We start from the raw sequence: 14791 nt of genomic DNA on the forward strand, positions 1-14791 counted from the left end.
GCCGGGCTCACCCTCAAAGATGAGGTGAGAAGCTTGGCCATTTGGGAGGGGCTCATCGTAGAGCTGCTACTCCTCCACACTGAAAGAAACCAGTTGAGGTGGTTCAAATATCTGCTCAGGATGCCACCTAGGTGCCTCCTAGGTGATGTGTTCCTGGAATGTCCCACTGGGAAGACCCAGGACACAGTGGAGAGCTCACTTGGCTCACTTGGGAGTCCCTGGAAAAGGTGGCGGAGGTGGCTGCAGAGAGGGAGGTCTGGGCCTCTCTGCTTAGGCTGCTTCCCTGTGACCGGGACCCAGATAAGCAGCAGAAAATGATCGGCTGGCTGTTATTTGTTATTTTTTTCAGTGCCAAAATGTGCTACTTGTAGAATTTAAAAATTTTATACACAAAATTGTACTGTAACTGCTCATTGACTGGCCTTTACAAAATCCAAATCAGTCAGCACAATTATAGCAAACACAATCATTATACTATTGTTATTGTATGTACTGAACAGTATCATCCATGTATGCATTGTTCTGATCCTGAATGATCTGATGATTACTTGGCACAAAAGGATCATCATCATTATCCCTCTGCAGTAGACCACACAGCATTTTATCAAAGCATTCCCGAGCCATGATTGATATCCATGAAAAAAATTATCTTTATCAGTCTTTTTAATAACACAAAATGAGGAAAAGCCATCTACTTGCAGCTTTTACAGCTACCTATACACAAATGAAACATGACACACTTGTATATAATGCAGATTCCTAAAGAACCTATAAACCTGTCTGGGGTATGTTTATTAGCTTGAGGTAAAGAGGAGTACACACAAAGAAAATCAGGTGCAGTACACCAACTGAGTGCTGAGTTCTTTAACCAGGAAGGAGTGCAGAAATGTGCAGGTGGCTGCCAGCTTATATAAAAGAATAAAAGAGAAGCACACCACTGCGCTGAGCTCATAACAAACTAGAACTTAAATAAAAGGTCTCAGCGTGGAATTGAAGTGTGAGGAATGATAATTCTGCCTCTTAAGAGAACTAAATTTAGAGTTTTTACAGACCAGGAGGAGGCTTACAGGTGACAGGAAGGCTCAGGGCAATAAACAGCACATCATGATGTTTCTCTCTAACACTTACTTCCCAGTGCGCTGGAGCTCGGGGCCTCCATGCCCTCCATGCTCCTCAGACTCTCCAAGATCTGTTACTCCGTTAGGAACAGGGGGAATCTTCCGCTTTTCCTGTGTAGTTAAGATCACTGTCAGTAAATTGTCAGCAGACAGCAGCTGTTAATTCCAGTATACTTTTAAAGATGAAATGATTAATTTCTTATGCATGAATCTATCATATTCTGAGCTCATCAGCATAACATCTAATTGCGCAGTGGTGTGTCATTAATTCACCACAGGAGTCTAATGACGAGACCTGACACAACCTAAGTGCTTTTTTTTTTTTTTAATGACAAAAATTTCCCTCCAAGATGGCATCTCTCTTTTCAAAGTAACCTGGAATAACTAATGGAGGAAAATAACTAATGTTTTGGAGAGGATTGAGAACAGAACCCTGGGGAGTGGCATCAAAGCACAGAGCCCAATGCAGCAGAGATTAGAGCAGAACACAGATGTTTAAATATTTCTCAGCAGGCAGTCGGGCGCAGAAGGGACTCACAGACATATTTATTAAAATATATATATATATATTTACACACAGACTTAGATGCTGTGATTTATTTTGGTTGGGGTTTTTTCTAATATCAAAATAAATGCAAAAAAAAAAAAAAAAAGACATTTTTGCTCATTGTTTACCTGAGATGGCACATTTTTAGGAGGCTCTATTCTGATGGAGGGGTCCCACTCTCCTGGGGGTAACACTGTCACCTGATCCAGAAACTCGTCGATGCCTGCCACCAAGTCATTCCTGTCTTTGGCCTTGTAAGCAACATCATGGAAAATCTGTGGAGAGACACACAAAATGTTGAATGTCATTAAATTACAATTTGTAATTTAATGACATGTAAACATGCCAGCTTTACAGTCAGTAAATTATTATAATACATCACAGTAAAGCATTCAATTAATATCCATATATAATGCAGTTTCACAGCTATGCCTTCTGTTTTCATGCATCCCAAAGGACCGCTGCCAACAGAGAAGAAAAAAAAAAGAGGCAACATCTGGCTCAGATGATGCCAGCTAACATTAGCTCATAGCTACACTGTGGGAAATCTCTTGTTACGATTTTCATGTCATATTTTAGTGATCCCCAAAGGCTTTTTTGTTGATGTGTTTCTTTGCTGTTTTTTTTTTTTTTTTTTTTTACACAAGTCAAAGGTCAGGATCAGATATGGAAAAGCTACCCTGAAGTATACCAATGCCATATATAGGCACAGAAAGCAACTAATCCCACACTGATTTTTCCAGGTTTGGGATACAAATGTGAGTGACTGTAAATAAATGATTGAGTATAAAAACAAGAACCCACCCAAGGAGGGAGGAGAGAGAGAGAGGTGTGTGTGTGTGTGTGTGTGTGTGTGTGTGTGTGTGTGTGTGTGTGTGTGTGTGTGTGTGTTTACAGTTTCCAGTGGTAGAAAAGTACATTTACTCAGTCACTGTGAACAATTTTCAAATGCTTTGGTTATTTCCCTTTCCATTCAAACTACTTTAAACTTGCACTCAACAGTATTTTCAAGGAAATCATGCGTTGCCATACAACAACTTCATGAAGCATTTGGGGTGGGATAGCCATAATCCACAAGACTCAGGTGGGATGACAAATATTCAGCTCCTGTGTGAAACAATATTTTTGTTTAAACAAGTTTAAACAAGCTGATTTAAATAAAAACATCTTATTAAGATGAAAAGCAGCATTTTAAAATCAGTTACTGACATGAGTGTAAAGTATGGAGCCCCCAAAGGGTCACTGTGGGGATCCCCTCCCCCCTTCTGTGTTTACTGTACCTTCAATAAAGTGTTCATTTAATCTGATTCACAGAGAAAGTCTGAGCTGTGTTATGATACAGTACTATGTTCTGCTTAGTAAGCTGCTGCTGCTGATTGTACCCAGTGCATTCACAGGTGTGGCAGCTCTGGAGGAAGCATGCACCACTGCATTTAGAGAGATAATTAGAGGAGGTGGTTCACCAGCTCTTTGAGTGACCACTGCCGAGGCTGACTGAAGCTGTAATTAGGACTGCAAACACTGCTTTGGTTGTTTGTGTTCATTCTGGATGTGATGAATCAATGAGTGTAACACTCACCGCACACATTGGCTGAGCGAGTGCACAATGATGGTTTTGTTGCCCATGTGTTTCATCGAAGATGTTGTATTCCAAATATTCTGAACTCGGTGTTATTGCAGTCCAAGCAATAATCATATCCAACCACAGCTGGAGCAGCTCAGAGCCAGTAGTTTGATATCAAGCTACTCATTTTTTAAGTCTTTCTGTACTATCTGCGGTTTTTCTCTCCACCGATACTGTATTATAACTGAGCTGCATCAACATGCTGTTCATACCAATCAGCAGGGACAGAAAAGTTGTAATGATGGAGCACAAAATGTAGTGAAAGTTATGTTACAGTAAGGTTTGAGACATTGTTTTGAGACAGGCTTCCTCCCCCCCAGGCAATGGGATCACTTTGCAAACTGGTCGACTACTTGCAGTCTCTCACCAAATGCACCTACCAACTACATATTAAAAAAAAAAGAAAAAGTTGGGATGTTGTGTAAAATCTAAATACAAAGAGATTTACAAATCTCATAAACCCATATTTTATTCACAATAGAACCTAGAAAAATTTCAAAGGTTTAAACTGGGAAAATGTACAATTTTTAAAAAAAAATATTTGCTCATTTAGAATTTGATGTCCCATTCCTGCCTAATATAGGATTCTAGCTGTTCAACAGTCCTGAGTCATCTTTGTCATATTTTTCATTTCATGATGTGCCAAATGTTTTCATTTGATGAAAGGTGTGGGCTGCAGGCAAGGCAGTTTAGCACTCAGACTCTTGTACTGCAAAGCCATGCTGTTGTACCAGATGCAGTATGCAGTTTAGTGTCGTCCTGCTGAAATATGCAAGACCTTCCCAGAAAAAGACATTGGAGTAAATTATACATACATTTCAGGATTGATGATGCCTTTCCAGATGTGCAAGCTACCAATTCCATAAGCACTAACACACGCCTAAATCATCAGAAATGTACGCCTTGAACTGAGCACTAAGAACAAACCGGATGGTTTCATAGTCTACTCTTTAGTCTGGAGAACGCAGCATCCATGTTTTTGAATTTTGATTAGTCTGACCATAACAGTTTTCTACGGAGCCCCACAAGGGACACTGGGGAAAAAAGAAGAATGATTTACTCTTGCGAGATCCTGCAAAACTTTTGTAAACTAACTCGAGATCTTGAAAAAGTACTTTTTTGATCGCCAATGTCTCACTGTGCCTCTGTCCATTTTAAATGAGCTTTGGCAGAGTGGATGGCAGCATTTCTGAATCATGCTCACGCATGTCTTCTTTGCATGACAGAGCTTTAACCAGCATTTGTGGATGACACGGTGAATTGTGTTCATGGATAGTGATTTCTACAACAGAATCACACTTGCATTTAATGCAGTGCCACCTGAGGGCCTGAAAATCACAGGCATCAGCCTTGTCCTTTGCACTCAGAGTTCTCCATATTCTTGGAATCTTCTGAGGATATCTACTGTAGATGATGAGATATTTTCACATATCCAACATGAGCAATTTCAGAATAATAATGAGGAATATTATTCTGAAATTGTTCCACAATTTCAAGATGCGGTATTTTTTACCACCTGATGAACCTCTGCCCATCTTTACATCTGAGAAACTCTGCCTGTATAAGATGCTCTTTTTAGACCCAATCATGTTACCTAACCTGACCTAACCGGGTGCTCGTTAACCTAATTAGTTGTAAAATGTTCCTCCAGGGGATTCTTTTTAGTACCACTTATTTTTCAATCCTTTTGAGATGTGTTTAATGGTCCTCAGTTAGTTTCCCAGTGTTTTTGACTTTTTTAAAACTTTCTTGTTGTTTATTTATTTTATTGATTCTTGGGTTGTTTAATGTTTAAATCATTTTGTGTGTTTTCTCTTATTTTACTTAGTTTATTCCACGTTCCCCATCGCTTTACAGTCTCCTGTGTTTAGTTTATGTCTCTGTTTTCCCCAGTTAGTTATCACACCTTTTTTTACTTCAGAGGTTTGTGTTCTTTGTGCTTTGCTTTCAGTTTTGCTTCCTTTGTCTTGTCCCCTGTGATTTAGTTCAGCTGTGTGTAGCACCAACCGGTCACAGCAGATGATTGCCCCTCCCTGAGCCTGGTTCTGCTGGAGGGTTCTTCCTGTTAAAAGGGAGTTTTTCATCCCACTGTTGCCAAATGCTGCTCATAGAGGGTCGTTTTGACTGTTTTCTCTGTGATTACTGTAGGGTCTTTACCTTACAATAAAAAGAAACTTGAGGCGACTGTTTGCCATGATTTGGCACTATATAAATAAAATTGAATTGAACTGAACTGTGTGTTGTCTCCCCAGGTGTCTCCTCTTCCCCTAATCACCCTCTTGTGTATTTATTATCTCAGTCTCCTCTCATCCTTTGTCAGATGACCACAGAGTTTCCTAGTGTTATGTTTTAGTAGCTTTCAGTTCTGTTTTTGATTTTAGTGTCGGCCTTTGATTACCTGCCATCAGTCAAATAAAAGACTTGTTTTCACTTCGCTTTGCCTGCTTCAGCATGTTTACATTTGGGTCCTATTCACAACCAGCATTCTATAATAAGTTCTCATTAAAGAGAAAAACGTCTCAGTTTATCCAGTTGGTGTGTTTTCTGTGTTCGGTTGTGAATAAAATATGGGTTTATGAGATTTGCAAATCATTGCATTCTGTTTTTATTCACATTTTACACATCACAATATTTTTTTGAATTGGGGATACCCTAGTCATAAAGAGACTGCCATCCTATTCCTTCTCTAGTGTACTCAACCATTAAAATAGATACGTTTTTTATGTGTATAATGGTAAAAGTGTTGCTAGGAATATATTAGGAGCAGATGTTCTTCAATTAAAAATGAAACATTACATCAAAATATCAAAACATGACATATACAAGTAACTCTATTTACCTAGAATCCCTTCTTTCAGTTTATCTCACACTGGGAGCTTCAAGCAAAAACTTAAAATCACTGTAATAACAAATAAATCCTGAAAGCATGGCATTAAACGCGTTACTTCCTCCACATCCTTGCCTCACCTCATCAGTCATCAGTGTTGCAATAGACCGTCCAATTTCATGATACTGTGGACCTTTTCCCAGAGGACCGAGCAGGATGAAAAGAAACCTGCACGAGACAAAGAACAACAGGTTTTGTGTAAAAGTCAAAATCTTTTTTAATGAGAAATTCAGAGGTTTACCAGCTTGTCTGTCCAGACTTGGCACAGAATATGAGGAGAAGAAGACAGAGACAAGTCAAAAGCTTCGCCAACAGTTTGCTTATTACCTGGTGGTGATGGGAACTTCAGCCAGGCCATTAAGCAGTACAGCTGGAGCTAGGCGGACAAAGGCCACCACAGGGCGCTCCAGGAAATCTAGCTCCCCTACCAGCACATTGGATGCCTCAGCACCAGGTGGAATCTTCTTCATGAAGTGGAGGTCAATCTGTAAAAGAAGATGAAAAACAAGACCGCTTTATTTTTGGACAACAGTATAAATGTTTAATGGTTTGGATCTGTTTATTACTTTTAAAAACATGTAGTGATGTAGAGGTGTCTAAATGAGAATCAAGGATATTGGCAGAATCTGACTGACAAGACCAAAGAAAACAAGCTCTATCCCTGTTAAATTCCACTCAGTTTCCCAGGGTAAGAAGCTTGTGACGACCATTTCATATGTAACCCAAGCTTGGTTAAATATACAGCACTACTTATGTGTCCAGCTATCAGTGCCTGCAGATAAACAGCAGACTCAGCAGCAGGTCCGGCAGCTCACCTTGCTGAAGTCAACAGCGCTGTTTTCTCGGCTGACATCCTGTTTGACCTCATTGTTGGCTGGCTGGGACTGAGGTGAGACTGTTTGGCCTGTCAGGTAGAGCAAGAAACCAACATCAGTTTTCACAGGGGTTCATCCTATCCCAGTACCTCGTTCCCACACAAAGAGAAAGATTTCCAGTGAGTGACTACAGGGTACAGTTACATTCTCTGAAAAAGGGTTACAGCAGTGGGGCCTTTTGTTGTAGGTGCTGAGCCATTAATGAAGAAAATGTTTAGCCCTAGTGATAAAAGATATTGTACCCATTTTTCAGAGTGCACCTGGTGAGTCAAAGCTCAATATCTGTACTATAGTTAGATCATTTAACAAGCATTAATGGTGTAGCGGTAAACTGTAATCTTTCCAAGATGCGTATAAGGTGCAATCTTTAACTTTCAGTTCAGATTATGCAGCCAACCGGTGCTCATTTCCAGGATCTTATTTGTTTTGTTTTATTTTAGTCAAAAATTGCACCTTTTTTTTAAAGATTGCAGCATCTTCTTGTGATACAAACGCACCAGGTGCAACTGCTGGAGTAAATTAAAGCAGTTAAAGGCAAAGCTACAAATGTGGCTTGCTCAAAATGTCAGCTCGTTCAGTGAGTGTGTTATGGTACTGCTTTTAAAGGAACTCCAGCAATAATATGTCTGTCCGTTCAATACAAAGCTATAGCTACAAAAGAAACTGTAACTTCAATATGGAAACTAGTCTGGTTTTGGTCAATTGTCCATTGAAGTCCATTAATTAATGTGATTTATATTTATTTAATCTGTAATTGCCACAAACAATACAGATACATCTGTGACAAGGCAAGTTGTTTCACAGTCTCCAGTCTTTGTGATAATGAAAGCTAACTGCCTGTACGCTTCAGCCGTATATTTAACAGTCATAACAGTGATATTTCTATTCATAACTAAACCCATATGCTGAACTCCTCCTTAAAAGGAATCATTTTAGCATTACATTTATTCAAAAGTAGTGCCAGTCCTTTATTCAAACTGTTGCCAAGGAGTACAATCCCAAAATGTTAAAACATTTCTTTAAAAAAATTGATTCCCAAAAGCAGCAAAATAAAGACTAGTGAGTAGTTACCAGAGTTAGTAATTTTTTTAAAGTTTTTCTACAAGTTCTTATGGTTTCTACAAGAACTGACAAGAAGGGGAGAGTATTATAGATACGCTGCATTTTTTCTGCAGTTCAGTTAATTAAGTTTATGTTGAAAAGCACAAAAATACCTTTAACAACTTAAACTTTTGCATAAAAAATATAAAATTCTCTTTATACTACTTTATATTAATTTTAAGTCTCAAAAGTAGAACAGTCGGAGGAACATTTTGACAATGAGCATTTCGTAGGGCGAATGCTGCATTAATTGAAGACTGAAGAGCTTGACTATATGCCAGCCCCTTCTAACCAATCATGATGATACTCTCCCCTCCTTAACATGTTCCTTTTATGCTGCCACGACTATCTCTAGACTTTAGAATCGGCCTATAGGAGCTCTGGTTGCCTGTGCAGATTTCCTGATCTGTGTCTTCTTGTGAGATGGGGCAGTAGCCTTGTGCAACTGCCTGAAGGACACTAAGGCGTTTGGTCTTGGTTTCACCAAAGACAGTGTCTGGGTTCATGTGATCAAGACTCCTGCTGGAGCTCAAAGGTGAAGGAGGCGTGGACAAGCACGACACACAACAAACACAGTGCCAATAAGCGCTATAGCAAAGGGCCTTTCTGGGTGAAGTGATCTTCACTAGTGTTTTTTCAGGTGAACATTTAGGAGATTTTAAAGTTTGATAATAGAGGCCATTTACTGAGTAAGCGAATAGCACACATGCACACACGCATGCAAAATACAGCAGACAGGAAGAAGGACATACACAAACATGGAGAAACACAAACAAGAGGAGAAAATGAGATATCAAACAGCAGTAAAACAGCACGTCAGAGATGGATACATACTGGATCATCATGCAAAGGATAATAGCATTACACAGAAACATACTGTATATATTCACTTACAACATAAATGATCAACATGGGAATAGCTGAAAATTTTAGAGTACAGAAAAGCCTGCAGTCTTATCTACTGACAGGTGTATGTGTGGGTGTGTACATGTGCTGTGCTCACCATTCTTGTCCATGGAATGAGGCTCAGACTGCTTCTTGCCAATATCAGCAAAGGAGCGTACAATAGGGATGCGGTTGGCCAGTTTCTTGTGGTTTTGGTGATGGTGTTGCTTGAGAAGGGCCTCACGGATCCTTTTCCTGGCATCCTCACCTACAGGGCCAGATGCCTCATACTGATCCAGAACCATGTCTGTGGAAGAAAACACCAAAAAAGAGTACTGTGTTTAACACAATATTCAGTTACATTCACAAAGGCTGGTGTCCGGCCCTGTGTGGCAGCCAGCAATGCTAAGCTGATTATTCCAACAAAAAAAAAACGACCTGATTTAATCACACCAAACCAGGTTACATACTGATCTCTGTAGCAGCACCGTTTTTACCATGATCAGATAAAACATTTCCTTTGCTGACCTCAAAATCTAAAACACGGTTCCCTTGTTTATCCTAAAGCAGTTCAAATGACGCTCTGCATTGTACTTATGGGTGAACTTCGCTGACATGTTATGGTGCATGCTGACCTGGACTCCACCCCAGTAAAAATCTTTGAAATCAGGATTTTAAGAATTAAGAGTCACATAGTAATATATAAAGAGAGAAAATAATGCAAAAATAATACACAACAGTTCCAAATTAAAATGTATAAAATCCAATGGCAAACAGATTATTATTTGCTTTAGTTTGGAACTGAGAGCTGGATCAGTCAAAAAAAAAAAACTGCAGTGAGGGGCTGCCCTTACCATATTGCAACAGATACTGATATACTAAACTCTTACATTTATGCAAATAAGTGGCATATTTGAATATGGGTGAATGAGACATACATTTGACAGACATTTATTGTTGGTTTGGTTGAGTGGTTGGAGTGTAGCTGAGGTTGCTGGATAGACTCCAGCCCCCCTGCAATCTTGAATTGTATAAGTGGAAGATGGATGGATGGATGGATGTTTCATCCGTGGTGCTAAACCAAAATCATAACTCCAGCATCAAGTACCCAAATGTAACACAAACGCAAAACTTCAATATCTGACAAATCTCAATTACACCAATTTATTTTGCCCTGCCAACAAATATGCTAACATTTCATCCTTGCAGCCTTCAGTGCATAAAAAAAAACAAAAATCATCATTTATATACTGCAATCTGTCAGCTGATTGGTTTAAAAAAAAATCATGTGGTAATCATTTCCTAATGCCATCCCCATCATGCTAATGTAAGAATTACAAATCCTAAACCAGAGTAGTATGATTACAGATGAGTTTTATCAGAAATATTCTGTATTTTTATACATTCTTACATTCCCATGATGAGGTCTGGGGATAATGTGGGAACAATAATAAATAAGGCCAGGGAAAGAAATCAAACAGGCAGTTTATCTTAAATGTTAGTTTTTATTCATTAAATAAACAAAAACAAAAGGAAAAAGGGTCTCAACACAAAGAGATGGCAACACCACTATATCAGTAAAAAAACAAAGACGGGGAAAAAGTCCCAACACAAACTATTCTGCTCAAACAGGAGCAGTCAGTGCTCATGTACTGAGCCATGTGCATGTTCATCTTAGCCACTATGATGCCAGACAGGAGCTTCCATGTTGTGCTGAGACAGGATACTGGCCAGTAGTTGGCTGGGACCTGTCCCTTCTGGGGATAGTTGGGGATCTGTACTGCCTGGTCTTCAGTTAGCAATTCCAGCTGCATCCCATCCATTAGCAGCTGGTTCATTTGTGTTTCCAGGTGCTCATGGAGTGCAGTTAGCTTCTTTAGCCAGTAGGTATGAATCTGGTGCTGTCTAACCCTTCATATTTGAGACTCTATCTTGGATGTCTGCCACTGTGATAGTTACTGTATCCTGTTCATGGAGGTTGCTGTGATCTGCTATTCAATCCACTATTGAGCATTGTTGTTATGTGTTGCATCCTTCTCCCATATGCTCTTTCAGTATTCAGCCTCTCCAGCCACTGTGGAGGGGCTATTCTCATATTGTTCCCCTGTCACTAAGAACACACCTTTGATGGTTCAGTGGAGAACATCTGGTTTTTACTCCTGGCTTCTCTGTCATTGAAGAGGTATTCAAACAGTTAGCCAAGGCTTGGCAGTTTCTAAGGCCTCAGGTATGGACAGCTCATTGCACTGCTTAGCCACCCCTTTCTTCATCACACCTTTCTGCAGTTCTGATAGTGGGGTAATTTCACTTCCTGCTACTTTGATCTTGGCCACTAGTTTTCTTTTCTATGGAGGTTACTGCTCCTTGTGGCTGTTGTTCATCTTATAGCCAAACATTTCAAGGATCACTGTTGCTGCGGTGTAGATCAGCTGGTTGGTTTCAGTGATGGTTGCAGAATTGTCTGTAATGCTGCATTCACATCTTCTAGTAGACTTTCAGAGGGTACTTCACATAGTCTTGGTCATGCAGTAGTACCCTTCACCATGGAGGGTCAAGGTTTTCAGCTTAGTCATGATATTCTCGTTCAGGTAAGGTCACATGCAGTGTACCAGTTCTTGGGGCTTGGTACCCAATCTTGGCTTGTGGGGATGATGACATCTCCCCCCAGCCTGACATCCTGGCTCCCCCTTGCTGTAGCATTTGTGGTATACCTCATCTAGTTGCAATAGCAGTACTTTCTTTCAGATATTTGAACACTGAGCAACTAGTTTTTTTGTTTGTTTTTTTTATGTTAGTCTAGACGTTGGATTTAGAAGAATCCATAGGTCCCACATCCTCTTCATTCCAACAGTAGTAGCAACTGTTCCCTATTCTTGTGTCCACTTATGCCATGTTCCAGTAGCCCACTTGTTATCACTGCCCTGGTTCCTGACACGAACCTTGTTAATCCGAGTGACGTCCAAGCCGGTATGGCTTCAATTATATATCTGTTGCTTATATTCCATGGTAGGCTTGGGTAGCATAGGAAGCCTAGCCTGGGAACCCTTACTGGATGCATACCCTTGCCAGGATTTAAATCCATGACCTAGTTTTCAAATGACACATCAAGCAAGACATTTTGACCACTGACTGATGAAGTGGATAATACTGATTATCTCTCCATCATGCTACCTGTTAGTGGGTGGGATATACCTGTATTAGGGTGCAAATTAACATTTTGTCCTCAAAGCTGATGTGTTAGAAGCAGGAAAATGGCCAAGTGTAAGGATTTCAGCAAGTTTGACAAGGGACAAATTGTGATGGCTAGACAACTGGGTCAGAGCATCTCCAAAACTGCAGCTCTTGTGGGGTGTTGCAGTGGTCAGTATCTATCAAAAGTGGCTCAAGGAAGGAACAGTGATGAACTAGCGATCACGTGGATGGCCACGGGGAACACCTGGCACCAGTACGCACTATGGGAAGAAGGCAATCCAGCAGAGGCAGTGTGATGTTTTGGGCAATGTTCTGTTGGGAAACCTTGGGTCCTGCCATCCATGTGGATGTTACTTTGACACATACCACCTACCTAAGCATTGTTGCCAACCACATACACCCTTTCATGGAAATGGTATTCCCTGATGGCAGTGGGCTCTTTCAGCAGGCTAATGTGCCCTGCCACAAAACAAAAATGGTTCAGGAATACTTTGAGAAGCACAACAACGAGTTTGAAGCATTGACTTGGCCTCCAAATTCCCCAGATTTCCAACTTAAGGGACTTAAAGAATCTGTTGCTCACATTTCACCCTATGTCAGCTGTGATAATCTCCAGACCCCCCCAGCTCACCCCCCATGCGTGAATGAACACATTTATGGATATACATTCACACATATCAATGGACAAGTGTGTGTTTTGTTTTGGTTTTTAATTTACTTTGAGTATGTAGATGTTGAACGGAGACAACTGAGAATTTCATGTTTGGTGTCAGTCAGGTGGCATACACTATTTTAAAAAGTCATTCATCCCCAAATGTCTACCTGCAATCTCTTCTAGGGAGTTGGCCCTCATGTCCAGCATCACAGTGCCATTCATGATGCAGCTGCGGAGCTCAAAAAGACTGTGTAGAGACAGAGTGGCTACATAGGGTTTACTCCACCGCTCTCCACCATCCTCAACGTCTTCCTCAAATTTAAGCCACCTGCAAACAAAAGAAGATACAAAAAAACATAGGCTATTGTAGCGATTACTTGAATTGAATTTTTTAGCCCATGCGGCTGTCTGCAGAGGTGTACCTGGCTGTCTCCTTCCATTCAGCATCCTCACCCTCCCTGAGGCAGATTTCGTCCAGCTCAGTGAACAGGGCATGGGGGATGTGTTCCTCATCGCCATCCTCAGTCCCCAACAGAAACTGCACCCTCTGAGCTGGTGTGTCTGCTGCAGCAAATTTGATAGGTGGAGGACAGGTACAGAAAGAAAAAGAAAAGGGAAGGAAATTAACAGCTTGCGTTAAGAATTTGTGGTCCATTGGTGGGCATGGATTAGGGGCATATCACACAGCTTCTGAAAAAATGTGAATCTACACTATTATTTTAAACCAACAGCTTAAAAACAGATGGAATTCACTTCGGCCCATCTCCGAAACCTACTGTGCGATGGGGATTCTCGTCCGTCCTCAGCAGTGGAATCCCTCTCCTTGGACCTCTTCCTGTGTCTGTGTCCATGGTGACGGTGTCGTCGGTGCGACCTCCTGCCCAGAGGAACGTGAACCCCAATGTAGAGAGTGCGGTGACCTAGAGAAAAGATGGAGGACATGCACTAGAGCGTGAGGCTGTCATTTGGTATTCATCTTAAAGCAAAAAAGAAAAGTTTCACTGTGCCATCAATCTTCATATTTTTATTGACCTAATTGGTGAGTCACACACCAGTGACTCATACTCATGAATACTGTCCAGGTGGGATGTGGCAGGACTGAGAAATAGCTTAGTTAAAACCCAAAATGTCACAAGGGTTTGATTCTTAAAGCCAAACTATTTTTTCATTCAATCTTCTTTTTTTCATTGTCAAGTATTCTGCAAATGCCTGTGTGATTTGTTTTTTATTTATTATTTATGTAAAATCTTTATCATCTTGACTAATTACAGAATCAAAATGAAAAATAAAACAACAAAGGTAATACAACATACAGCAGTTACAGGGAAATTTACCTGCAAGGAAATACCAAATACAAAGGTAAAAAAAATTCTGCAGCTGGCAGATGATGTGCATCGAAGATGATATGAAATGAAACAATGAAAAAGCAACTGAAAACAAAACCAATCCCTGATGCATTCTTGCTGATTGCACTCACAGTGAGCAAAAGAGAAAGAAAGGTTATGCAAAGCACCAATGTGATATTGTGCATCATTAAAAACCTGTTTCAGTCAGTGTGTACTCATTTCAGTGTTGGTGCCTCGAGGACTGTGATTAGGCCACCCTAAAATATGTAGCTTTTGTCTTTGAAATATATATTTTTAGCTTCAGTCTAGGCTTATGTAGGAGTTGCAGTAAGTCATACTGTAAGATGCAGATGTAGAATGTAGAAAAATTGGTCATGCATAACAGTTGATGGATTACCCTGTAACATTGTGAGTCATTGTGCAGCCAGTGTTGCACACATGATTCATCCCACTGCTATAACAAAAAGACTTTCCTTTCAGGATGTGGCACCAAAAGGCAATTTCCATAATAGGTTCTGTGAGTTCTTTGACAAACAGTGAATGAGTGATGGAAACAACTGG

The 14791-nt window shown here is 40.4% G+C and overlaps 1 protein-coding gene across 4 annotated transcripts in view; it reads right to left on the reverse strand.

Moving 5' to 3' along the window:
• The window catches only part of LOC115795826 (sodium-driven chloride bicarbonate exchanger-like), a 63766-nt gene that overhangs the window by 15492 nt on the left and 33483 nt on the right, over nucleotides 1-14791 (reverse strand). For 3 of the 4 annotated variants that reach the window (XM_030751963.1, XM_030751939.1, XM_030751955.1), the window contains exons 4-12: nucleotides 13661-13804; nucleotides 13307-13448; nucleotides 13052-13212; nucleotides 9156-9344; nucleotides 6992-7080; nucleotides 6504-6661; nucleotides 6257-6344; nucleotides 1794-1940; nucleotides 1129-1229 (exon numbers count right to left, since the gene is read on the reverse strand). In XM_030751963.1, coding sequence (XP_030607823.1) covers nucleotides 1129-1229; nucleotides 1794-1940; nucleotides 6257-6344; nucleotides 6504-6661; nucleotides 6992-7080; nucleotides 9156-9344; nucleotides 13052-13212; nucleotides 13307-13448; nucleotides 13661-13804 — 1219 coding nt within the window. The remainder of the gene's footprint in view (nucleotides 1-1128; nucleotides 1230-1793; nucleotides 1941-6256; nucleotides 6345-6503; nucleotides 6662-6991; nucleotides 7081-9155; nucleotides 9345-13051; nucleotides 13213-13306; nucleotides 13449-13660; nucleotides 13805-14791) is intronic. The other variant, XM_030751946.1, reaches the window with a different exon arrangement.

The sequence above is a fragment of the Archocentrus centrarchus genome, chromosome 2, assembly GCF_007364275.1.
Source record: "Archocentrus centrarchus isolate MPI-CPG fArcCen1 chromosome 2, fArcCen1, whole genome shotgun sequence".
Lineage (NCBI taxonomy): Eukaryota > Metazoa > Chordata > Actinopteri > Cichliformes > Cichlidae > Archocentrus > Archocentrus centrarchus.